At 44.8% G+C, this 27695-nt stretch overlaps 1 protein-coding gene across 1 annotated transcript; it reads right to left on the bottom strand.

Annotated features, from left to right (window-relative positions):
• Positions 1-99: 99 nt before the first annotated feature.
• On the bottom strand, positions 100-26857 carry KDM5C (lysine demethylase 5C). Its single transcript, XM_073639966.1, has 28 exons — positions 26515-26857; positions 24736-25061; positions 20808-20885; positions 15094-15216; positions 14759-14929; positions 14530-14667; positions 14239-14307; positions 13582-13705; positions 13154-13329; positions 12360-12518; positions 12130-12249; positions 11869-12027; positions 11601-11782; positions 9145-9307; positions 8910-9029; positions 8340-8716; positions 7667-7791; positions 7401-7551; positions 7181-7277; positions 6738-7093; positions 6497-6635; positions 5695-5874; positions 5012-5152; positions 4188-4709; positions 2287-2341; positions 1994-2196; positions 1425-1643; positions 100-880 (listed from the first exon to the last, which is right to left on the bottom strand). Exons 2-28 carry the CDS (start codon positions 24901-24903, stop codon positions 869-871), a joined length of 4527 nt encoding a protein of 1508 aa, XP_073496067.1. The 5' UTR covers positions 24904-25061; positions 26515-26857; the 3' UTR covers positions 100-868.
• Between the last annotated feature and the right edge of the window lie 838 nt (positions 26858-27695).

The raw sequence follows: 27695 nt of genomic DNA, 5'->3' as shown, positions 1-27695 counted from the left end.
GTCCTGCGAAACATAAATGTATGGAAAATAAAACATCTGCAATACTGAGGTATAACACAACTTAAGAGTTTGCCTGGCAAAGCAAACCGAGAGACAGCGTCCAAAAACCTCTACCTTTATTTCTACACATCAGAAAAGATAACTCTCCGGCATGGAGACTTCAGGGAATTTTTTTTTTTCCATTTTACATTTTCTAGAAATTATTATTATTTTTATTTTTTTTTCTTTAAACAAAGTGTTCTCAACAAAGTGAACAAGATTTACAGGGATGGGAAGTGCAGAGAGCCCCTGGATCCTGAACTATTGGGTCAAACAGGAAGGAAGCCGGGCAGTTAGTGAAACTATAAACCACAAGAAGGGAATAAATAAAAAGGTGTGCCCCCCACCCCAGACCACTGTCATAGCTTCCATACTGCCAGAGAAGTCCCTGGCCGAGTGCGGCACCAGGCGCTGGTATTGGTTATGTGTGACATCACATGCTTGCCAGGGCCGGACCTCACCCTGCAGGATCTATGGGAAAAAACTTGCCAGAAATTGCATCTTGCCTCCAACTGGAGTTAATTGCTTGACGTCAGCAAGAAGAGGAAGAGATGTTCTTGGCATCCTAGAGTCTTTATGCAGAGTTTTGCCATCTGTCATGAAGAAGTAGCACCAGCTTCCACTAGGTGTCCCCAGAAAGAAGTACTCCCCTCCCTTTCCAGGAGACGAGAGTGTATAGAACAGAGAAAGCGGTGTAAGAGGTAGAGGGGTTTCTAGGTCTCGTCGCCCCTACAGCCGCCTCTAACCATTCATCAGCGAGGTAAAACTCGTGTCTGGTGGGGAGTGTTACTGTCCCGATTCATATAGTGTCAGGGCATCACGCTGAGTGTCACAAGCGCTGCTAGCAAGAAAGAGAAAATGGATTTAGTGCCCAAATGTAGAACAATTCACTGTCCCCATACAGTATCATGATGTTGGCACATCTCCAGTTTACATGGGCAAATGCGCTGCCAATAATGATTTATATGCAGACATAAAAATCCAATCACTTGACAAACAAGCATTTTGCTCACTCATTGATTGCAGACATGTTTACAGCGGCCGATAATCGGGAATGAGTTGCTACGAATTATCAGCTCATGTAATAATGCCTTTGATATTAATCATTGCATACTGAAGTTCTGTAACTCTAATACACGTAGTGATTCAACTCAATCATCAAGTATTTCTGCTTGCAGACAGTGAATAAAAAATATTTTATACCCAGCAAACCAGAAGAGGATTTATAGTGCTCACTAAAAAAAAAAAAAATAATAATATTCTACGTTCCGTGAGCTAAACAGCCTTGACTACTTATAGGAAATTAATGGGACATGACAGATGCATCACAGCACCTTCACATAAGACATTAAGGTCACACTACATAACCAGGGACCATTGCTCACCTCTCCATTCTGATTACTTTCAGCGCCAGCTTTCCTCGGACTCTCCTTCTCTGCCGCCATGTCCTGAGATCGGTCACTGCGGCTTCTCTTTGGTCCCAGCTCCTCTTTCTGGAGCGTTGGGGTCAGATAACCACCCTCTGCTCTCTCGCTCCTCCTCTTTTTCTTTTTTTCGTGGTCTTTTCCTTTCAGTCGACTGGCTCTTCGTTCACACCGTTCAATCTGTTGGGAGAACAGCCACAGAGAAGTGGTTTCTGAGAATGAAGTCCTTTGCCGCACAGAGGAGTCACCTATATAAAACTCATCACCAATGTGCATAGGCCACATGCCTATATACCGAGCCCTAAATGTATAAATGCAATGGCAAAAAAAACAAACAAAACTTCACTTCGAAAAGTAGAAGATGAAACATTTCTGACTTCGCCACCCCATCCGTGGCATGCATGGGGAAAGGGAAGGACATTCTCTGAATATCTTGCCATATTCACAAGCCAAATCACTTTTATTCAATAATATAATAAAAGTTAGTCTTTATAAATATTAAATAAATTTCATATGACTATATGTGTTACCTCGATCAGCGTCCGGAGCCGCTCCACCGGTGGAGTCTGTGATGCCAATAGTAGCCTTGAAATACTAAGTTCTTCTTCAAGTGTGACTTCAAGTAGGTCCCCTTCCAACATGAGGTCTTCCAGCAAAGTTCGAGACCCAATAGAAATATCCAGAACAGAGGTCCTGTCGATACGAGGGAGCAGAGCTGCCATCGCATCCAGATCTGTAAGGAAGGAGTGTATATACGATAAAATTAGGGCACATCCAACATTGCCACCGTGGTACCAGAGTGGATACGTGGGGGTTAGGTTACCTGGCATGGCACAAGTGCCGTTCTCTGAATGACCATCTCCATTCTCATGGGGAACCTGTTTAGAAATAGTTAAATTGGGAAAACAATTTAGCAATAAACAGAACATTGTTCAGGTTGTAATCTGCCAGTCAACATAAATGCTCAGGCTCATTTTATAGAAGAGGGTGAAAGTTTCAGACAAACTTCCTTAGTATTGCGCAGGTGCTTTGATAATTCCATCACTCGTGCAATACTATGGAAATCCTGAAAACATGATCTGTTGGGGGCTGCGAGGGCTGGCGTCTGGGAAACACTCACACAGATGTTCCTACTGTCCAGTTACAGTTTTGGCTTATAGGATCCATATACAGCTGTGTATAATTCAGTATACAGCTGTATATGGATCCTTCTGGTGGTGGCAGAAGGCAATAGATATTATACGAGGGGGTGGGAGAAGATACAGGGGTCTGTACTGAAGGAACAATACAGAATGGATAAGTAGTCACCACCACATCTGAACCGCGTGTATTCAAAATAAGACGAGCCGCTAATTGCCAGATGAGCATTCATAAGAACGCTTGTTCTCAATCATCGAATGTTCGCCCACTCAATGAGCAAAATACTCGCTTGCTGGGACCAGATGATTTTTATGCCATCATAACTCATCATCAGCAGCACATTACCCCGTGTAAAGAAGGGATGTGCTGCCCACGACATGATGCTGTATGGGAGCAGAACAATTAGATTAAAGGTTTCAAAGACTACTGCTCCAAAAAGGGTCAAACAAAACAAAAAAAAAAAACCCCACACACAAACTTTGCTCTTACTCACCCTCCTCGGGGTCCAGTGCACTCTTTCACCGATGCTTCAGTCTTTGTTGATCGGCTGCAGTGGTTGCAACACAGACAGCGTAGCAGCCATTCACCCAGCTCAGCAGCCCTGTTTGTATAGCCGCTGAGCTCCATTACTGGCTGCAGCGCTGTCAATGTGTCATCACCGCTGTAGCCGATCAACAAAGACTAGAGCAGAAACAAGAGGCAGCGCTGGACCTGGGGAGGAGGAGTAAGAGCTCAGTTTGTTTTCTGCTGCCTGATCCTTTTGGTCGGCCCGTGTAAACAGGACAGTAACCTAGCGCTGAACGACTGCTGGAGCCAACTCTGCGGTCCGGGTATCACCACCTCCAGTCTTGGCAGGCAAGCAGAGTGGCACAAGCATTCAACAGGTAAGTTATCAGGGCTGTGGAGTCGGTGTCCATTTTAGGTGGAGTCGGTATAAAATGGACAGACTCCAACTCCTAAAATATATAATAAATTGGGTTCAATGCAGTTTGTGGGGAATATATTTTTCATGAGAATTTGGAAAGTTATGAAATGTCCTATAAATGTCTGTCCTATTCCTGATCTAAGGGTCTAGACTTTTAGCTGAGATGAATCTGTGCTCCAGTAAATTTATCACTTACACATGAGCCGTGTATGAGGGAGTCGGTGTCATGGAGATTGGAGTCGGAGGTTTGGCTTACCGACTCCACAGCCCTGTAAGTTATTAACATTTGTGTAGAAAGGTGTTGAGTTTTTTTCTTTGCACTTTTAAAATTGCTTTTTACATTAAGTATCTGGACGTTCCTCTATAAATCTAGTCATCAGCAGCAATAGTTGCAGTTTGTAAGTCAGTGTGAAACTGTCACCGAAACATAAATGTATATTCCCACGTGGCAGATTTGCTGCAGAAATTTCTGTGAAGGTTTCTGCAAGTTTTGTTAGATAAATTCAAGTCACAGAACTTTCTGCAATGTGTGAATACACCCCGCGTCTTCCAGCAGAGAGCTACAACCAGACAAGGTGTAATGAGGGGTTCAAGTGAAGATGAAAGAATAATTTCAACCCCTATGACACAAGCCAACAATTCCCCACAAAACTACTTACAGGATTCTGCTCGTTGCGGGTGGTCTCCCTCAGCGCTTGTGGGTCCTTAGAATTTTGTACCCGCTGTCTTTTCTCCGTCAGGGTTGTAGCAGCATTCGATATTTCTGGCGTTGCCAGTACCCTGCGAGCTCGATCCTGCCAGCTCATTGCCCGCTCTGTTAAACATTGCAGTGCTTCTCCTTCTGGTAAGCGCACTGACAATTTCTGAAGAGCAACCAGCAAAGAAAGTATAGTCTGCAGCCGAGGTCGCCGTGAGCGCACACAGAGTGGACACAAAAACCGACTGTCCCATTCCCACCAAGCCAGAGACTGAGAAGTGTGCGCCCCACGATGAGCAGAGAGTCTGGGTCCGGGCACACACAGCCCATGAAACATGTCCTGGCAAAGCTCACAGCGCAGCATAAGCTCTCCGGCAGGTTGTCCGCACACGCAGACACAACCTCTCTCCAGCGAGGAGTTCATAGTCCGTAGTCTGAGGATGCCCGCTTTTTCCTTCTGTTCCCCTTCTTTAAAGGCCAGGACCTGAATGGAGGGACACAAATAAAATACAGACGCTTCATTATGTTAAAAGATAGATGTACGATACAAGCCAGCCACAGATGAGCAATCTAATGTCTATAGGGGGCTCCGGGTACAGGTTAGATAGGAGCAGAAAAGGATCAGATATTATTAATTAATGCCCAAACCTTTTGTTCCCCCCGAGCTGCCAGTAAATGGCTTACCCAGCTTTCCCCATCGAAAACGAACAGTGTACCCCCCCCCCCCCCCCCACCAACCAGCGTTTGGCTGCCCACTATGTCAGATGTCTCGACACCATTACTTACAATGCATCCAGGATCTCGCAGCTCTTGTGCAGAAAGCCCCAGACTCTCTATATCCGATCGATACAAGCCATGTTCCCTCTCCTTCCTCCATTGGGATCTCTTGCCGGTACCTGAAGAAACATCTGCACTTGGGCACAGAACCTGCAATAATGGAAAGAAAAGGAATTAACATTAATGCAGCATTAACACTGCCCTCCACCAGGGATCTTACAATCATCCACCTGACTGCCCTAGACCACCAGGGATACAAACACACACACACACACATATATATACATATACTCATCACTGCCCTCCACCAGGGATCTTACACCCTTTTTGACATGTAAAGCGCCATGGAATAAATGGCGAAATAATAATAATAATAAACAATAATGTGAACAGGGCCAAGGTCCCGAACAGCCCGGGTCAGTAGATAGATTGCTGGCTTGGAGAGCCACATGCACTCAAGGGATTTTTTTTATATAAAAAGACATTTAATTGTAAACAACCATTGTAAAATTCCAGATCTGCTGGAAATCGCTGTATAAATGCCACCACTCGATGGTCTTGCAGTTAATCCACCTGTTCAGACTTAGACTGCACCATTACAATACCAAGGAATAATCAATGATTATTTGACTCCTTAAAAACTCGGATAAAAGGATGGACGTCTGGTTCCGTTCCCCCGTTTGAGTAATCACCTCCAGAAGAGTATAACACGAGTTCTTCTTTAAGAAAGTCTTTGTGGCTTTGTCCCGCCAGGAATGAGCGGCAGCCACTTGTACTTCCAATTGATGCAATTCATCCATCTTCACCGGGAGGTCCCGACCTACAGCAACCAGTCCCTCCAAGTCATCGAGGCAGGGGTAATGATCTCCGTTCTATTAAGAAAGATACAAAAGATGTAAGGAAAAATATTCCATTTATACGCAGGGTCAAATATCAGGAAACTTTCAGAAAATAATCCAACCTTCCTTCCTGTCAGAACTGCAGTTTCTAGCGATTTTCAGATGAGACAATTAACAGAATAACTTATGTGTTCTGATCTCATTATGAAGCTCATTGTTTAAAGGGTTTCCTGAAGATTAATCTTCAGGAGCGCACCACTCCTCTGCCTCCCACCAGGGGACAGTACGCTCCTGATGACAGACAGTCCCAGCGGACTGCATGTTTGAGTTGCTGGTCCAATCTGTGCGCCTCGTGCAGCATCGGAGGCACGCAGAGAAAACCAGACAGCTTCCGATCAGCGCTTACAAGCTTCTATAGCATTGTGGCTCCTTGCCCAAGATCAGACACAGCTGATCGACTAGGCAACGACAGGTGGACTAAAAAAATAAAAATTTGAGAATGCTTTTAATCCTAAAAGGACACAGAGGGCTAAAGCCATCATCTAGATGGCCCACTGCTGCCGACACCTGATTTGAACAATTAAGACATTGGGGAATCTTTAATCTTTGTGATCACTGGTTCCTGAATCAATGACCGCGTTAAATTCTCGCAGACCTGAATCTCATCCACGTCGGCGCTCCAGGCTCGAGCCTTGCACAGGGCTTCTTTTAGGCTTAGCGTATTAGGAAGTTGCACTGGAATGTTCTCTGCTTCCTTAATGATCGCCTCAAGGGTCGCAGGAGGATGCTTCTGCCTACAAATATTAAACATGAAGAGGTTTTGTATCAATACAAGTGCCATAGGCTGAGTGTGGAGAGTGATATTTTCTAACCGGTAAATAGAAAGTAAAAATTACCTTGCTTCTAAACACATCTTAGCCTTCTCTTCCCAGCGGAGAGCGATGGAGATGAGCTCCTGCAGCTCGCTACGAGCCTTCTCCACTGCCGGGCTCTCAGCCACTTCACCAGCTTCTTGCAACAAAGAACGCATCTCTGGGAGGGTACCCGAACGTCCTGCGACTAGTGCTGCCCGTACCCGGGATAACCACTGCCCCTGACGTAAATGCCTCCCCAGCTGCACGGCTTCGGGTAACTGCACTCCAAAAGCATCACAGCGCTCCAATAATTCTTTCATCTGGGCTGCGCTGTCTGGGAGAGACTGTAAGCAATTTTTTGCCTCTTTCTGTAAAGAGTTAGCCCGTTCCAGAAGTTCCTGAGAAACAAAAAAGACAAGACGTAAATGTGTGTGACCTTCACTGACAATGTCTGGAGCAGGGAGAGAGGATAAAGTCACAATCACCTGTAGTGGCGACAGCTGATCCAGTGCACACGGAAGAGCTTGGATACGTTGTACGAGCTTATGCAAACTGTCCAGGGACATTACTGTAGAATTGCTCCTAAAAAAAAATAAAAAAAAAATTATATATATTTATTAGACTAGCAGGCAAGGTAAACCTCATGATCCAATGGATATTTAAGATGGTAATACTGCTAACTATAGATCTATGCACAAAACAAACCTTGAAGATTGGGGATTGCTGAGAACTTTCTGGGCCTCGGTAAAGCAAGATTCCACCTCTTTAATGGTGCCTTTCAGTTCCTGCAGCATGTCATTTTCAGCAAACCTCTTGTCTGAAGCCTCTTTTGCAAGGACCTGCAGTTGTTCCAGCTCTGTAAAAAAAAAACAAAAAAAACAAATAAAAATAAATAAAACCGTGCCAAGTTTGTTACAATGAAAACAGTGACAAGAAATACAAGTCAGACATAGGAGTGGTTCAGGGCTCACCTATCTTAGCCCCGTTCTGAAGCTCCAAGGCCCGACGCACTTTGTTTGCCCAGGTATCAAAGGACTCGCCCCGAATTTTTAACTTTGATAACATTGCTGGCAGCTCATCAAGAGTGTAGCGGTACCTAAAATGTATCAGTCAATACTAGAGATGAGCGAACTGAATGGTAGGACTCTGGTACGACAGCCACGTCAGTATTCCATAGCTGCTAGATAGGAGGTTCACACAACTCCTACCTGCTGGCATCCATGACGTCTCTTCTAGGCCATGTGCAACATCATGCCCCGGACAATGACTTTGCTCCAGGCCAAAAAAAAAAAAAACACACGTCTTCAGTAATTAGAAAAACTTTGGCACTCAAATTATTTTTCCTTCAAATCACATTCTTTGATTTACAACCCAAAAAGAAAAACAGATACTCACCATTCATATTGGGTCATAAATAAAATTATTTTTCCTTCTATCACCTTTTTGATTGCCAAAGTTTTTCTAATTTCTGAAGACTTCTATATACTTATGAGCACCCAGCTCTGATTTTTATCTAAAAAAAGAAAGCCAGGGATGCCGGCAGATAGGAGGCAATTCGCATGACTCTCAATCGGTGGCTTAAAAATACTGACGTCGTCTCTAGACCAGGGTCCTGTGACTTTGTCCTCATAGCCCCCGTCTTACCTGAGATACTGACGAGCTGGTGGACATTGGCACAAGTCCTCGATGTGATACAGGCACACCAGACCCTGAGGGCAGTTATAGCATGCCAATGCAGATAGAAAGCAGGTCGTCTTGCACTTCTGACATTGCCTTTCATCGTCGGGGAGCAACTCAAACGCTTCCCGCTCCGCCTCTGTAATCCCCCGCTCCATCAGGGACTTGCGGAGCCTCCGCTCTTCCTGCACCAGAATAAGCATCTCCTTGTGCACCGCGGCAGCCAACGTCAGGTCCAGTCTTTCAGGACATGCAGCCATCTTGCATATTAGCTCCTCGTGTGAGAAGACGCAGTATCGACGGAGCCTCCGATAATGCTCGATACACTTTCGGCCAGCAGTGAGCTAAAAGTTTGACAGATAGGTCGGTAAGATGGACTTGGATAAACCTAGGCTGACGTTTAATTGGTAATTTGTGGCAGGCACTTGCCTTAAGGCCTGTTAGAAATTTGAATGCTCCGATCTGCTGCCTTTTACTAAGGCAATGCTCTAACTGTATGTGGCTTTAGCCAGAAAATATTTTAAATGATCCACTCACCCAGTCAGCGGTGCAGAAGTTGACCGCCTCAGCAAAGTTGTAACCCTGGTTGAAGCCGCTGTGATAAGCTCTCGGAAAGGTAATGACGAACTCTCCGGCACATTGGTTTGTCCGCACGACCTAAAGGAGGACAACAATTTAACATTATGAGAGGGTACAGACTAAGGAGTCACTAACACCAAGAGAAAGCACCATTACAAACAAAAAAATATATATATATTATATAATCACTAACCGGCACCCCATGTGCCATCAAGGTGTTGGGGTTCATTAATGTGACCAGCTGGTGAAGGAGATCTGGTTGACTGTCAAAGAGTTCTGGAGTCAACTTCTTCATAACGTCTTCAAGTTGTTCAGCAGCAGAAGACGGCACGCCATACCAGGTCTTGGGCTCTCCCCTAGAAAAGTAAGTCAGCGGCTTAATCCAACTCCCAAAATTATTACAATTTCACTTTAGGGAAAAATTAAGTGCAGTAAAAACCATTGGGATTAGTAGAACAGATCAAAGATCTCTTCATCCACAATCATGTAGATCAATTGTAGACTATTGTCTACAATTCAATCAATGTAGACTATTGTTACCCCTTCCTACTCTCATCTACTCTCTAGGTCGGATCTTGCTCTACAGTTGTATGCCATTCCCTTCACTATTCTTCTGCCAATCATCGGTTTAACCTAATGTATGCGTTTTTCATCTGAACTATAACTGATCTTCTGGCTTTTTTTTTTTTTTTAGTGACGTGCTTGGTATTGCAGCTCAGCTTCATGCAAGTGATTGGGACTGATCTGAAGTCCCAGGTAAACAATAAAAGGAGCTGCAGCCCCTTAAACAAGCTGATCAGCAAGGGGTGCTGCGACTTATCAAACTTCCAGAAAACTCATTAAGGCTGAGTTCACACGATGCGTTTTTCATGCGTTTCCGCAGCGTTTTTGCAGTTGCGGAAACGCATGAAAAACGCATGGTAGAAGGGCAGCAATGTTCCCCAATGGAAATCCGCATGTGCTGTGCCAACGCTGCGGTCAAAAATCCGCAGCATGTCAATTAATTTTGCGGAAACGCTGCTCTTTTGCCGCCATTGACTTGCATTAGACCGCATGGAATCCGCATCACTATATGTTGATGCGCTTTTCATGCGGTCTAATGTGCGGATGGTACCCGAGTGTGGAGGAGAGGAGAGTCTCATCCAGACCCAGGTACCATTAAAAAAAAAAAAAAAAGAATAAAACGGTCCTGCCGGCTTCCCGCGCACTTCGCGGTTGAATGAAGGACCTTCGCTGACGTCAGAGTCATGTGACGGGTCACGTGACGCTGACGTCGGAAGGTCCTACAGTCTTCACTGCCGGCAGCCGGGACCGATGAAGCAGGACACCGGGGGCCATCAGAGGGTAAAGTATAGATTTATTTTTTATTTTTTGACATCACACACTATATAAATCCATGCCGGTTGCATGGATTTATATAGTGTGAAGTTGACAAGCACTTTCCAAGTGATGCTAAAATCGCTTGGGAAGCGCTTGTCAACCCGCATGCGGAAATGAAAGTGAAGACCGCTTCATTTCCGCATGTCCCTGGCAGGAAACCGCATGTACAATCCGCATGCGTTTTTTCCTGCCAGAGAGATGCAGAAACGCTCAGGAAAAAATCCTGAGCATTTCTGCATCTTGTGCACATACCCTTAGGGTTTATGTAGAAATTTCTGCATCTTTTGGCAGCAAAAACGCAGCAGAAAATCCACTGTGCTTTTTTTCAGTGCATTCAATGGGTGAAAAACGCAGGCAAAAACGTACAAAGAAATGACATACAGCGGATTTAAAAGCACAGCAATTCATGAAAGGAAAATTATTGATCATGCGCACAGCACTTCAGGATTCTCAGACTTTGCTGGCATAAGGATTCCCTAGCATTTTTTTGGCCAATTCCGCGCAAAAAAGATTGCATCAAAAAAGCACCGTGTGCACACAGCCTAAAGTATACCACCATTATGTGCTCCCTATATACACTGTTGGGAATATTGACTTGTGCTACTGTTGATTTACTTATGGATCTATTTTGAACAACATCTCATGTGAGGGTTGACACTACTGTATTCCCTTTCTTGCTTTTTTGTCTCCTATATTTTACTACAATTTTTTGCCCATATTAGTCATGATATATTCTATTCATTTTTGTATAATTATTTAATAAACTTTGGTTTTATAGCATTTGACTCATGGTTTTCCCCTTTTTCTCATATCTTGAGTCGCTATAATGATCAGGGATAACTTCATTTGTTTAATTTTTTTGGATCTTTTTTGAAACCTTAGAAGATCATGTTGTACGTTGTCAAAAATACAGCTAAATGATAAAGTTACTTAGTCACTGTTTTCAAGTTGTGTTGAAAGTGATGATTACTGTGGATCAATTAATCAGGAAGGTTTTCATTTATATTTGTATTCATATATGTAAATTGTAGTAAGGGAATGATAATACCTATGATGACCGCTAATATGAACCGGTTTGTATTTGGTTGACTTATATGTTTTTTTTTATTTGCGTGTTTGTTTTATTAACTTTGATTGTTTCTAAAAACAAATTAAAATGTAAATGTATCTTGATATCTTTCACAATAAAAAATGATCTGATTGAAAAAAATAAATCGGGAGGGTTGATGTTGCAGGTTTAAACCCCTTATAGGTCTCCATGACACTTACCAATGAAGGTAGTTAATGGAATAGCTCCAATGATCCTCGATGTGCCAACAGAAAGCAGAGAACACCATGCCCACATAAAGCCAGGGCACCTTCATCCCCGATATATCAGCATTGATGTGACAGAGAACAGATTGCTCCAGTATTGGCATAACATTCAAGTTCCAGCCACTTGTGGCATATGACTGAAGCAATAAAAAAAATGTATCAACAGACTGAACCATGAAAAGCTGGAAAATATAAAGATAAACAGGATAAATAAGTCAATCACCTCCTCCTCAGGGGTCAACTCAGACTTGCCATCAAGCATTGGAAAACCGCTGCCAAATTCCTTTGAGTGAATATCTGCCCCGTACTGTACGGTCACATCCTCCTCTATACTGTTCACCAGGCGCCAGAACTCCTTCTCCACCAGCTCTGTGGGTACCATCTGTAGACAGATGGATAGGGTACACCAGATATATCCTTTGGTCATGAGGAGTATTTAGGTCCATGGAAACATTTCACTTTTACAGTCTATTTGCAAACTTACGTGAACTGGCATGTTGAAGTAATCCGCTTTGAATGAATCGGCCATTTCCCCGAAGCTTTGTAATGTATACTCCCGAGTCGCCTGCTCAAACCCAAAAGCTTCAGGAGGCCTCTTACATTCCTAGAGAATAAGAAAAGAAAAACTGTATCTTAGAAATCAGGGAAACCATAAAATTAAACACAAGCGCAATAGTTACATATATAATTGTTATTTTGTTTTTTTTTACTTACGGCCATGACACATTTGGGACAGTGCCAAATGCCTTTTGGAGGTTCTGGTAGTGGAGGCAGCAAACAGAATGTGTGGTAGTTGTCATCACATCCATCGCAAAGCAGTAACTTCTCATCATCATCTCCACGGGCGCAAATCCGACAGACGTAGGTATCCACCTGTATCCAAAACATCAGTGATCGCAATGTAAGTGGAAAGGAGCTAAAGAGGCCCCATCACCAAATTGCAGCTGCCCTTTATTTTATTAAATATGAGTTAATGTCAAAAGAGCTAATGCCCCGCCTCATCACCACCATATGTCCCACTTTCTACCAAATTCGGGGCCGAACTCCCAGGCTGTGGGATCCGGTATGCTGAGCTTCCACGAACACTCTCGAGATGATAGAGTGAGATCTTGTTATTCCACTGTGAAAGCCAATCCCAAAATTTGGAAGTTCGAGCCTGACTGTCAGAAAGTCAGGCCTTTTGCTTGCTTTTGATAATAGCTTATAGTTAGTAAAGTCCCTAGTCTGGGGCTGCCCACTCTTATTAAATATAAAGGGCAGCCCCAGATGGATGGAAAATAATCTATAACAGTGATTGTCACCATAATTCTTGCTCCAGACATCAAGCAGACAATTTTGCAGAAGGGAAACCAGGCAACTGCGATAGTACATGGCAGCCATTCATTGAGAGGCTCCGCATTCTGGCTCACAGGATCCAACACTAAGAAGTCAGTTTACCATTATATGGCATATGGATAAGGGTTGTTGTGTTCATTTGTTAAAGTGCTTGTCTCAATGTGTTGACTTACAAACTGGGCACTGCTGGTATTCCTTCGAAGCCTCATAGTCATCTTGGTGCAGGGTTCAGGGCTGAGGGACCGTTCTCGCTTTATATGTGGATGGTATTCTCCGAGTTCTCCTCTTACATCTACACCAGGCTCTTCCTTAATCACCAGTGTTGGGGGGCATTCTGGAATATCACTTTCTACAAGAGAAACAGTACAGAGCATATTATTATAAAAGATGCCAGAAATGGTGCTTCGCTGGTGCGCGAGTCATGCATGCCTGGTATCAAGCGAATAAGGCCAAGCTGCAGTGCCGGATGTAACCCATAAATAAAAGCTCTATTTTTTTTTTTTTCATTTATTTGTAAACCTAAATTAAACCAGAATTGGATGCATTAACACTGAAATGGTGTATAAATCTCCTCTGGAGGAAAGCGATCTTGCATACAAACCTTTCTTCCGTAGATTTTTGTCTTTTGCCATTAACCCGAGTCCCATCATTTTTGGGCCAGCACCATAAATTTGAAGTTTCTTCAACTCTGGATTCTTTTCTATATCTTCTTCTGTGGGCTCCGGCTGGGGATAAAAAGAGAAAAGAAAAAAAGGATATTTATCACTTAGGAAAAAAAAGGCAAGGTGGAGAGGAAAGAAGAAATTAAATCAACACGAGTGATAGACGATAACAGTACTAGGTAAGGAAAGAGCTCTTAGAGCACCGGATTACAAAACATAAACCAGCACACTAATTTAAAGAGTTAAAACAGAGTGTTAAGGGACATTTTACATGGGCTGATGATTGCCTGAGCGATCCCTAGTAAGAACAATTGTGACTCATCATCACCCCATGAAAGATGATCAGGGAGAGAATAATTATCGCATCTTTTACACAGAAATAAAAAGTACTAGAGGTCGGCCCCAATGTCCATTAGGAGCTGTATAAAGAGTCGCCTATGAACGATCATTGCAAAAGAGCATCGACTGACTTTCTAGATCAATTGCTGCTGGTTTTAATTTAATTTTTTTTTGGACCGTAAATCACTCACACACACTTTTATTAGAAGCACCGATATACAATACAATGTAATGAAAAAACACACAAGACCATATACCCAGGATGGTGATGATGATTCTGGGGGCCGAGAGGAACTTTGAGAAGCAGGATCTGAGCTGTCAGGATCCTGCATGAAATGACAAGAACAAGGGAAGAAGAAAAAATAAAACAATAAGACTAAACAGTCCCTGCAGGTCAGGCCTCCCCTCACATCCGCCATAACATACCATCCCTGACAAGGAATCCAGTCACAAGGAAAGAAATAAATGGATTGATTAAATGATATCTGTGCAATGAGGATACTGCGTGAGTGGCAGGGAATATGGGGGCTTTACTATCAGTCACTCACCTCTTGAGTCAGGCGTTTGGCTCGTCGTCCGTAGCTGGTGATTTTGGAGGGCTGGACAGACTGCCGCAGTGGTATACTATGTGGTTTGTATTCCTTATCTTTCTCTTCGCTGTCATAACGTGGTCGCTCGCCGTAATCCTGAATTTGAAACATCACGTTGTAAGGGAGGGAAAAAAACTAATAGAAAAAAAGAGCTTCCTACCTTGGTACAGGACACTGGAAATCTTACCACCAAATTAGCTCCAGACTGGTACATATGAAAGGGGTATATAATTCGTTCGTAATGAGACCTCAACAGGGAGCCAAGGTTTTTTCCTGAGGGATACCCCATGCGTTGTGCCACGCGAGCCCATCTCCTCTCTCTGCAGATGGGTTCATAGCCGCCCTCTTCCTGCACGATCTACAAATCAGAGACGTGCCGCCGTGAGCTCATGCAACACAAGGAGATTCACCTACTTTTTATTTTTAAAAGTAGTAATTTTTTCTATTAAAATTCTGTTAAAACATTATACATCAATGTTTAAAAGTCTACCAGCAGCCAAACATACAAAACACATATATAACCTTATTGAGGCTGTACAAGTCCAGGATCCTTCGCTCTACATTGGGAATTTTTAGCGATGACTCCTGGATCTCCCAGAACTTGGCGATTTGGTCTAAGTAATTCAACTTGACTCTTGTTTCTGCCTGAAAAATGGGAAAAAAAAACAGCTTAGAACTCTATATACACTTATTCCTTTAAGCTGCACATTAAGTTCTATGTACCATGTTATCAGAACAGCGGCACGGCTTCTCCAGAGAACCAAAGTGAGGGGAAAAACAGTGGACATTTTAATCAGTCTATAGCGAATTATTTAAAAACAAACAAAAAAAACCCTCAAACAGCCGGCCATGTACCCCATGAATGGGAAAAATCCCAGGCAGAGGTTTGACCGCTTTCAGGAAATCCAACTGCCCTATGTTACCCCTACCAGGGTACAAGAAGTGCTCCCCACAGACGCCTTTCTTTTTATCTTGCCATCCAGGCTTCTTTTACCCAAGGAAAGAATGACTGTCTGTCCCACTGCCTATACAGGAAGGCTTCTACGCATCATATGCCCGGTCTTAAACCCGAAGTGCCTTGAGAGTTGTGCCACGGTCCGCTCTTCCACATGGGATCATTTCGTTCAGTAATCGCATTTGTGGTACAGGAGGAGCTCATGGACACATTTACATCCCCACCAGCCATTCCTTCATTCGGGCCTCCACCATTTTGCACCTCAGGCCTCACCTTTACTCCCAGGGTATTGAGGCCATCTATTACCTGCTCCCCATCATGAAAGACAACATCCAGGTCAGCCTAGATAATCCACTGCCCAAACATCTGTGGAAAGGTGTTTCAACACTTTCAGGCCAGGATTCTCCTTCTAAACCCCTCTACCCACAGCACAATGTCCAATCACTCCTGGGTCACACTCCAGTAACCGCTCAGCAATTTATTCTGCTGATTACCACATTTTAATGGGGCAGGACTAGTCCAGTAGGAAGTTTCTTCCTTCAGACTAGTCCTGCCTCAGATTCTCTAATGACGGCTCCCTGGGCATCATGGACACCCTCCATGCTATACCAGTTGTGGTACGTCAAGGAATTACACACACTTGTCAATAATCAGAATAATTATGCAATGGGACCTTCATGTGGTCCTTGATGTACTGCAGTTGCCATCCGGGGACGGAGGTTCAATGAGGACACCTCCCTCTGTGCTCTCTCTCTTAGATGGTGGTATCAGTCGTTCACATTAAGAGGTTTTTCTTTCCTTCTCAAAGCCTAAGGAAAGGTTTCTCCACAATCTGGATGTGGTCTGAGCATTGTGTATGTAATTTTTCCAAAGGTCTATCTTGATAATAACATTGGGGGACGCAGGACCGTAGGTATACGCCCCAACAGCAAGAGGCTGACACTAAGAAAAAATAAAATATTGGCTTCGTCTGGACATGGGGCAGCTCATTTAAGTCTAATGTCCATAGGAGACAGAAGACCTGTAGGTCTGTTGCACATGTCATTCTATTTGATGGTCTGTGTGACCCCCACCTTCTTTCCTACTTCCCATGGGTTAGTGTCTGCTTAGAGTTTCCTACATAGTGAGAATCGCCTTCCTTTTAGTCTCTTTCAGCTGGTCTCCCCACTTTCTTCTGGCTACTTGTCCTATTCTTCCACCTTTTCTATACAGCAATTCCCAGCCACTGGCTCGGGGGCCTCTTGTTCTGTGTGTGTGTAGGGGGGAGCTATCATTTAGTGCCGAGTGCCTTTTTCTCATACAATCCATGGTCCACTCATAGTCCAGGACCAGCCGATCCCAACACTTGGGGAGGTTTCTGTGCGATCTTTGGAAGGGGGCAGCTTTCTATGCTCTCCCTCTTCATGTCAAATCTCAAAACAGATTTAAGTCTCTTCCACTGACTACTGAGTCCCTGATGCCCGCTCGCCAGGAGGCCCAGCTACTCCAGTCCAAGGCTTTGCTCGTGGCCAAGCCGTAGTCTTCGTCCCGAAAGAAGCTCCTTTTCCATCCCGGCCCTCTCTTCAGAGATCCATCTTTGGCTGCTTGTACCTTCTGCCAGTCAGAGGGACACAGCTCTGGACCTGCTCCCGATTCTTTTAGGAGCCATCTTGGGCCCCTATTCTTTCCTAGTCCCTTGATGGCCAAGTGTACTGTTGCAGGCAGAGACCCTCTGGGCAGAGGCATTCCCATTTTTTTCCACTTATGCCGTGCAAAACTACTTAAAGTGAACCTGTCAGCTGATACCTGATGCCTACAGGTTTGGGAAGCATGTATCAGCTAACAGGTTCACTTTAACATGCAGATATCAGAGTCAGTCTCCACGATATTGTGCAAACCGCTCACCAGCCAGTTCCCCTCCGAGTGTAATGTCTTATTCCTGCGTCTGTCCTAGACCTTTTCGGATCCCGCTCAAGAACCAAGTTTCCTGGTCCGTTACCCAGCACTTAAGTTCTTTTCTATATTCAGGATCCCGCAGGAATTGGACCATGGAGTGAACGGCACATTCGCTGCGAAGTTCTCTCTTTGTCTCTTCCTCCCCTCCGGCACTGTGCCCCCCATCGGTTCGTGGCAAGGAACAAAGCAGCGGTCTTGTCAGCTCCAGACTGGACTCGCCAGGTATAGTTCTCAGACCTCCTCTGACTGTATCGCAGACACTCTGTGGCCTCCTCATCCTAGTCCTGACCTCTTTCTCTAGATCGGCTTTTCCACCCCTGCTTTGTCTCAGCTGCTCCTATAGATGTGGCTGTTAAAGTTAAGCTTCTAATGTCCGGGGGTCTCTAAGACAATTAGGCTCTGGGCCTGTAAATACCTAATGGCCAAGGCTTACCCTCACACTTAGAAGCCCTACTTTCGTCACTACGAGAATCAAGACTTCCATCCCTTGCGAGTGCTCCTCTCCTAAGGTTTGCTCTTTTCTGCAGTCCACTTTGAATCGAGTTTTCCCTCCCTAGGTGTATGTTTCCTGTTCCTTGCATATTCTTTAAGGGCACTCGGGTTTTCCACAAGCAGCTTAAACCCCTTCTCCTGGGAATAGCTCACTACGCCTCTCTTCAAAAAGATCTGGTGGAACCATGAAATCATTATCTTGCCCAGTCTGATCTTTTTGGAGCCCATCCATGAGGTTTCTATCAGAAACTTCCTGGCAATTGACCTACTTGGCGATCATCATGTCCACTGGTGGTAAGGTGTCCGAGCTCCGGCAAGTTCTACATCCTGGACTCATTTCCAAAGGTAATTTCAGCTTCCATGTCAATGAGGACATCATTTATCTCTTGCCTGTTTTGCCTCCCATTCCTGGGAGAGTTATCTGCATGGTTTCCCCATCTTCTGGGACGACTTTAGGATGTCCCCCAATTGAGAAAAACAGTCCCCCTCTCCCCCCCCACTTACTATAAGGTGGGGAAGGGAACAACAACACACATACCCCACCCTGTTCTCATCAGTTTTCTTTCCAGAGTTAAGGCCCCGTCACACATAACGAGATCGCTAGCGAGATCGCTGATGAGTCACGTTTTGGTGACGCAATAGCGATCTCGCTAGCGATCTCGTTATGTCTGACAGGTAGCAACGATCAGGCCCCTGCTGTGAGATCGCTGATCGTTACAAAGCTTCCTGGACCATTCCTGGGTCGTTGCGCTCCCGCTGGGCAGTGTGCATCGCTGTATTTGACACCTTGTCAACGACCTCGCTAGCGATTCAGAACTGAGACACGTAGAGGTGCATAAATTGGACTTTTCTGCGCTCCTCGTCCCCGATTGGTGGTCGCTACTGCGTCCTTGTTTTTTCAGATCCCACCAGCGTTCTCCGGCTGTTACTCCACTTTGAACAAATTAGACATCTTTAGCGAAGTAGGTATTGTTTGGGGTCTTAAATGAGTTTCCATTTTTAATTCATTTATAGGACATCTACCAATTATCTGCTATCATTGCTCTTCAGGGAGGGAGGGCTTGGCTTCTATCTGTATATATATGCTTTTGCATGGGCAGATATTTTAGAGGTCTCGTGCACACACACCCACACAGCACGTTTTCTGACACGCTGTCGTGGCCAACCGCTTCAGAGTTTTTCATACGCCAATTAACATGAAGCTTAAATCAATAGACTCTGTTCTTTTGGCCTGTTGCACGCTTCAAAACTTTCTTCGTCGACGTGATGCAATTACGTACTGTCCGCCTGGCTTTGTGGACTCTGTGGACCGAGCCAATGGGGAAGTGGAGCTCGGTGAATAGCGTGCAAACGATCCTGCAATTGCAGGCCTTCAACCAGTGGGACATGGCAGAAACACCCATGATGCGAAGACCTGCTGCGACAACTGCTGCCAGTATTTTAATGGTCCTGGTGCCCCGTCACACATAACGAGATCGCTAACGAGATCGCTATTGAAGCCAAGCCCTCACTTCCTGAAGAGCAATGATAGCAGATAATTGGTAGATGTCCTATAAATGAATTAAAAATGGAAACTCATTTGAGACCCCAAACAATACCTACTTCGCTAAAGATGTCTGATTTGTTCAAAGTGGAGTCACAGCCGGAGAACGCTGGTGGGATCTGAAAAAAACAAGGACGCAGTAGCGACCACCGATCGGGGACGATGAACGCAGAAAAGTCCAATTTATGCACCTCTACGTGTCTCAGTTCTGAATCGCTAACGAGGTCGTTGATAAGGTGTCAAATACAGCGATGCACCCTGCCCAGCGGGAGCGCAACGACCCAGGAATGGTCCAGGAAGCTTTGTAACGATCAGCGATCTCACAGCAGGGGCCTGATCGTTGCTACCTGTCAGATATAACGAGATCGCTAGCGAGATCGCTATTGCGTCACCAAAACGTGACTCATCAGCGATCTCGCTAGCGATCTCGTTATGTGTGACGGGGCCTTTAGTTTCATTACCCTCAAGCATGTTTTTTTCTGGTTTTGGCTTGCTCTCCTATTACTTTTGGGACTAACCTGAGCAGCCTCATGTCTGAGGAGAGGGTATAGACCACTGGGCAGAGCCAACACTTTCCACCTAGTTTTGGTCCTCCTAGTGGCAGGGCGTATACCCACGGTCCAGTGCGCCCCAATGTTAAATATTAAAGTAGGTTGAATAAAGACCTAGGTACACCCAGTTAAACTTTTCTCCCCCAATTCAACAAGGGATTTTACAGCAAGTTCAAAAATCCAATTTTTCCACTGCTCAGATTAGTCTTCAGTCATTATCCTGGACGGCCACAGGTGGAGCATGACAGGGTCCAAGGACAAAGGATTTTATGGTAAGCAACAAAAATCCAATTAAATGGTCGCATTAACATTGATATTTTGCAATGGTCAGAATAAATCACAGAAAACCAATGGAGGGATTCCTGTGGAATCACAGACTGATTGACAGACCAGTTCTATTTAACCAAATGTCAGCTCCTTGTGAGGCCGATCCAAACTACTCCACTATGCCAAAGCCTTAATAACAGCAGCACAGTTTCATGAGTCCGCTGAGCAGAGATAGTATAACTTGAAACTCGTGGACCCCGATGCAAAATCTCCACAAGGGCCTTTAATAGTAATGGTCTTCTCAAACGCGCCAATGGGACCTTCAGGATTCACCTAGGCTCCAGCTCATGAACCCACTACACTTCCACCCCTGCAGAGAAGTAATGTGCTCAGGGCTGGGAGGAATAGATGGCAGAACAAGTGTTTAGCCTAAATGCGATCCAAGGTGCATTGTCAGCTTTACTCAAACAGTGCATTAAAACCTCTAACTCACCTCTAATTCATTCAGTCTCTGAATACGTGGAGTGAAACGGAAGTTATCAACTTCAACAGCAAAAGGTGGCTGCCAATCCTGAAAAAGAGGGAAAAATAAAAAGTGTTTCAAGTATTTAAAAAAACAAAACAAAAAAAAAAAAAAAACAGTGGCATTACCACAATTATCAGCACCCAAGGGGCTGTTCTGCCACCTAGTGGAGAGATACGGTACTGCAGCAGGAAATGGCCCACATAACAGATGGGATCTGCAGTTTGCTGTAACTACACATTACTGGTCCCAGTAGGAAATGGCAAAACAATAGTACAATAGTGGGACTTGTCTGATCACAGAGACACCCTCCACCATTACAGACAATATGAAAGCGCCCAAGTAAAGGGTGTGGTAAGATTACACTTAAAAGCCCTTATAAATCAGTAGTTTGTTGAGGAGATCCACTGATTTCTATGGGGAAACCCAGTGGTGATGGCTCGGATCTACACAACTCAAATCCTGAAGGGACCCTGCAAACAAAGCAGGATATAAGGCAGAGTTTTAGCCCTGTAGCATCTGAGACCTGGTCTCTTAAGCCGCCAACTGACGACAGATAACGACGGCATGACTGACAATATTACAGCACCCCAATACAGGGACAGAAGTGTAGGATATACTTGTGTAATCAAGCCTCCAATAAACCCCTCTAAAATCCAAAAAGCAGCAATATGGTGCACAGCTTACAGCAGAAGGACCGGGTTTTCATAATTACGCAGTGAAGCTATTGATGCAAAACTAGACAATCCTGCAAGAGAAGTTCTGTATTTTTGCATCCACTTCTCAATTTTTAATACGCAGTCATCTCCCATAAACGTCATGAATACAGACCAGTGTTAATGATACTTAGTTATATTTTATCTTTGGTGATCTTTAAATCCCAGGGGCCCTCCATTAAAGGGGTATTCCAGCAAAAGCCACCCTACCCCCACCCTGAACGGGAAAGTCCAGGACTCATCAGTTTCCCTTGAAGCATTATGAAGGCCTAATAACTCTCCGCCGGCACAAAGCTCGCTAGACGGCGCCCAAACGAGTTTGTGTAATTGCCTAGCAACAGGCAAAGGTGACCCAGATCCGGCGCAGTCACCTTCCATACTGCAGAGGTAGCACTTTTTTTTTTTTTTAATTCAGCTCAGGAATTGTAGGAGAAAAGCAAAGCTGCAAGCCCTCCCCTCCGCACCCTGTACAACCCCCCATAGACAGCAGTCTAGAGAGCAATTATAGGCAGCGAGAATTCCCAGCAGTTGGACAATGTAACCATGGGGTGGGGCACAAACATATCCCCCCTCGGTCCCTTTCAGTGTTTCGTGCTCACACGTGGTACATTCCCGCACCACAAAACCTCATGTAAATAGGTGGAGTTTTCTCCTCATTGCGGTTTGTTTTGGTTTTCAAACACTGAAGAAGCCACACGTCTCAGTACAGGGTTGGGGGCCACATTATACGGGGATGGGGGTGTCCGGACCAGGGAAACTCTATAGCGTGCAGGATTCCGACATGATGTAATATACACACTGTTAGGATTCAGCTCTGCTCGTGCAATTTTGCCCTGGAAAACCCCTTCAATTTCATGAGTACAGACAGCCTTAAAAAGGGGTTGTTAAAAGTTGGCCAAAAACAATGTTCTAAAAATGCAGCGGTCAGTAACATCATCCTTGCGGATCTAGCAGTGGTATATTCAAGTGATGGGGTGTGTAATGCTTATTTCTTGACTTTATTTAATATTTCGGCAGCCAACTTCTCTAAAAATAAAAAAAAATTTAAAAAAAAAAAAAAAAAATACATAAAAAATGTCACCTTACTTTAGATCAAAAAAGTCAGCAGGCTGGAAAAAAAAAAAAAAAAAAAAAATTCACCCGTTAGTAAAATAGGAACCCCCTTTAATGCAATGTTGACCCCGGTATTAGGCGATATTGGGTTTATGATGTTAGTCCGGTCAGATGGACGCTGGCTCGCGCTGGTGTAGAGAATATCGCACGCTTGCCGCATATCATACTACACCCCAAATTCCCATACGTGATCGGTCATTTTTTTAATACCCCCCACATCCCTGATTTCTCCCCCACATTGTGTTTTTATGGCCGCCAGTAAACCCTGCACAATCAGGCTTGGGGTGGAGCATGTCATCTGTGTCCATGTAGGGTAAAACTAACTTCGGGCTTCATGTTTCCTATACGTGGGTGGGCTAAAGTCATTAAAAGCGTATAAATATTTTTTTTAGCTTGTGTCCCCTTTAATCAATAGCAAATACAGATTGCAAAACTCTTCCTGTGTCGCAGGAGGCCACACGAGTTCAGCGTCGGCGCTCACTGCAGCAAAGCAGATCTTCATGTTTCACGGCTTAAATGAGAAAGGAAGATCCAGATAATGGAGAGTAATCGCGTCTGTGACGAGGTGACTACCCCGTACAGCCGTGCCCGACTATGGTGGAGCAATATAGAGCTGACACATTTACTCATCTCAAGCCCATCCCCCCAGCTTTTAGCCACGTTTTATAATTAAGGGCAACTAGTTTTACTACTTGTGTTTTCAGCCCAGTCGCACAAAAGATAAGACTTGGCTTCTGTCCCCAGGCCTGGATGAAGGCCACGGTGCGGCCATGTTGCCTGAGGTGCAGCCCCCTCCTGCCGCTCGGATGACAAAGCCTCTCACTTAGAAGCCATGTTATACAATATGAGGTGGTGTATAGTTGTTACAAGAGGGGGAGGGGGATTGTGTCATACTCCTTTCCTGGAGCTGTCTGGTATTCTAGGGTCAAAGGACAACAAAAAAAAGGGGGCCTATGGGGTCAAAAGCCTGCTCCGACATCTCTACATACAGCAAGGAGCCATCAAATATCATCATGGGTGACAGTGACTGGCACAAAGACTAGAGGAAGCAATGAGCTGTAAATTTTGAGTCCCCCATCCCCCACTTCAGGAAGACTAAATACAAGACCTAGCTCCTATCAACCTTTACATCCGATTTTAAGGAAAGCTGAGTGACACGAATAGGACAGCCATCACATCTCCCAAAACACATTTTGCAGTAATATAAAGCCTCCCACAGCTTCGGATTTGCTTTCAATCGTTTGAGAAAGCTGGATGACAAAGATGGCCGCCGTTATTGCTTTCCGCAGGTACCGAAAAGCAGAATTGTCTAGGTGGGCAGTGAAATGACAGAGGGGGGCAATTATCACTGCATTATCATAGGCATTCAGAGCCATAATGGATGCCCCCGATGTGTTCATTATTGCCTTTTACTTATATATCACCAACATATTCTGTGGTGCTGTTCAAAGCTTCAACAACACAAGACAGACCGGACGGTTTAAACATTTTTTTCTTGTGCCTGTAATATGGATTTTGGGAGTGGAGTTTAGGTTAAATACGGGCGCGGTTCATCGCTTGAATTCCCAATGTACGCGACACTGATGTCACAAATAAGAGCAGGATCAAGACCCGTTCCTCACAAATGTACCAAGCAAGCTCCATGTACGAGACGGCGATACTGCGGGCACATATGTTGTGGGGTGGACAGATAAAGTGCCTGAATCTGATGCGGACGTCTGTCTGGGGCGACAAGCTGCATCCGAATCGCAGGATCGCTAATCGAGCGCTGGATAATATTGCATGGCAATAGAGGAGTTTTTTCCCTAATCCTAAGGCCGGTTTCATGGTCACAAATTGACGTCCAAACCGGCCCCATATCTCCTAAACCAAACTCAACCGCCTCATAAGCAAATGTGACTGATGCGTTTGAGGTCAGGAGATCGGCAGACAGTCCAGATATTACAGGCCGCGCTGCAAGTGTCGGATGTGTGAACCCGCTGATTACTGTTGTGATACAACTTAAGAAGGAGGAAAATAAAATGGAGTCCTTTAAGAGTTCTGGCTGCCCAGCGTTCGTTTATACTCACCACGGGAGGGCGGATTTTGCATATTCCAGACTTCTCGGCAATAGGCCTGATTCGGGCAATATAACCCAAAGGGTTGGCAAACTCTTCCCAAGTCGGCTCAAACACAGGGCACTCAGGAGGTGGTATGAAATCTTCAGACGACTCCATTTCCAATCGCCACAAAGACATAGATCCAAGGAAGGAAAGGGGTGTCGGTCGGCGTGTGATCACTGCATTATCCTTCACCAGATACCGGGATGTGTGAGTCAGGCCTAGCGACTATAAACTGATCCGGTTTATATATGGCGCCCCTCAGAGGCGAACACAGCAATAGTTTCCTGAGATGCCTGTGAAATAAACAGAAAAAAAGGGATGAGGACAGAGACCACACATCCTTCCCTTTCTACATACCCTGCCCTATTCCTTAGACCGGTTACACACATATACAGACCTCAATGTCCAGACCGACCGTGGGGTCTCCTGACCCGAACTCAACATCCGCATATGAGACTTGAGTCCGGGTTAAGAGTCTCATGGCCCGGTCCGGACATTGCGATCCGTACTCAGATGTATACTTGATAAAGGCATAAAACGCGTGGCCAAGCGGCAGGAATGTACTTTCTTACTAAGTAATAAGCTAAAATAAAAATGGGCCATGAAATATTCATCATAACAGAGGGATAATCTAAGCAACCAAAAAAAGAAAAAAACATTTTTTCCCCAGATAAAATAAACATGCGTTTGATTTTTTTAACTTCTCCATATTATCTCCTATTATCGTTCTTTACACTATAATACTTGTGTAACAAGAGGGGTCACTTCTTTCTTCCCTCATAGACCCTCCTGTCACGAGTATTATAGGGTAACGAACGATTTTTATCACGTGAGTAAGGAACAACAAAAAAAAAAAACACCACACATACAAATAACCTATGCGTTTCGGTCATTTATTATCTAGGGGCCAAAGAATTTTTTCCCCCGGTATGTAATATATTATATTCCTAAAAAGAAAATTGTATTTTATTTGTTCATTACCATAATTTTGACCAAAACGCATGTATTTTTTTTAACTCACACAGATTTTCCCCTATAAATATCACTCGTTGCGCTATAATACTTGTGACAGGAGGAGTTATGGAGGGAGCAAGAAAATTATATATATATATATATATATATATATATATATATATATATATATATATATATATATATATATATATATATATATATATATATATATATATATATATATATAATATCTCATACACGGACAGTTTTAGAAAACCAAGACGTACGTTAGGGCGGGTGCAGAGTTAACACCGTACTTGTGGATGGGACATGCCGCCATATCACTGCGTTACCATGGCTGCGTGCGGCCATTTGGCTACACCGGGACGGTATTTCTTCTGAAATGTGGCCCAGACGGCACCAGAAATGGGTCGGGTGAAAACCCCACACCAGGGTGGTCCGCCGGTCCTGACGCGAGTCCGATATTAACCGTAAAATTGGTCAATATTTGAGGGTGGTCACCACGGAAGCAAGGGTATCCGCCATGGCACTCCATAACGGTGCGATTACGTACGGTTAAGTCAGTGGCAGACAGCGCTCCGTCGTGGCACACACAAGTTTCCTGCTCCCCCCATAACCCCTCCTGTCACACAAGTAACACACATTTCTACCAGGGGGACAGAGAGGAGACACAGGCGGCGACAAAGATGGCTCCCCATCCCCTCACACCTCGTCCTGCCTCCACCCTCACAGCCAGGCCGCTTACAAGGACGCCAGAGAGCAGCTCTCCACCTTGTTATTGTTGTTTTCTTCCCTCAGAGTCGATTCTCCCCCTCAGTCTCCGCAGCAGCCATCTTGAAATCATATCACCGAGGTGTCCTTCCGCGCCCCCACTGGTGACCCCACCCTTTACCGGCTCGTATTCGTTAAGAGAAAAGAGCTAGTTATCACGGGAGATAAGGCCACGACTAACGTAACGCTTGTTAAGACCCTCAAGGAAAGCAGAAACGTCGCGAACGAGCGTATGTGACACGCACGTCAATAAGTCCCACTCCCCCACCTCCTTTGCGGAAGGATATCGATAAACACACTGCAACTAGGCCGGGAAGGGAGCCGGACTTGATATTCCCGTCCAGTCGCACGTTTAAAGGTCCCAGCTGCGCATGCGTCACCACACAGGAAGCGAGTTAGAGCGGAGAGGGGAGGAGGGGGGGAAATACCTGGTGGATGACGTCAGTGGGATCCGGAAGTGTGAGACTGCACGTTGGAAAACAATAATTAAAGGGACAGAAGCACGAGGCGGTGCAGGGCAGAGCTGCCCGACATACTGCCTGGGAAAGGTTATTTAGGTCAAGGCTCCCATAAAAAAAAATATTTTATTAAAAAAAAAAATAGTCATAATACACAAAAAAGACGTGGAAGGTAATTTGAGTTGAAGGGGTTGTCAAGGATTAGATAATGTAAGCAGTTGCATTCATCTCGTCATGGCTGTGGTCTTGTGGCAAGGGGCAACTAGTGATCTGGTGATCAGTGGGGGTCTCTCACACACAGAACAATTAGCACTTATCCAATGACTATTCTGACTAATATCCCTTTAAGGCTCACAGCTTGTTTTTGGTATCACCTAAAGTGTCCATAGAGGAAATGGCACAGTATGGCGATACCATGGCATCCCTCAGGGAGTACTCCAGGCCGGGGGCTGACGGAGCGTGTGTGAGACCTGTACGATTAGGGTCCAGTAGGTTGGAGGGCACCATGCCACCTCTACAGTAGCTTCTGTCTATCAGATGGCAACGGAGAGAATGAGTTTCATAACTCACACTTAGGCCACGGCCCCACTATCAGTATTTGGTCAGTACTTTTACTCGGGAGTGGGAGACAAAAGCAGGAGTGGGTGATAAATGCAGAATTGGTGACGTGTTTCTATTATACCTTTTCTCTGATTGTTCCTCATCTGGTTTTGGCTCCGACTG

This window comes from Phyllobates terribilis, unplaced genomic scaffold, assembly GCF_046119375.1.
Source record: "Phyllobates terribilis strain yellow unplaced genomic scaffold, ASM4611937v1 Scaffold_7__3_contigs__length_470593459, whole genome shotgun sequence".
In the NCBI taxonomy this organism is placed as follows: Eukaryota; Metazoa; Chordata; class Amphibia; order Anura; family Dendrobatidae; genus Phyllobates; species Phyllobates terribilis.
This window is presented reverse-complemented; position numbering and strand designations above follow the sequence as displayed.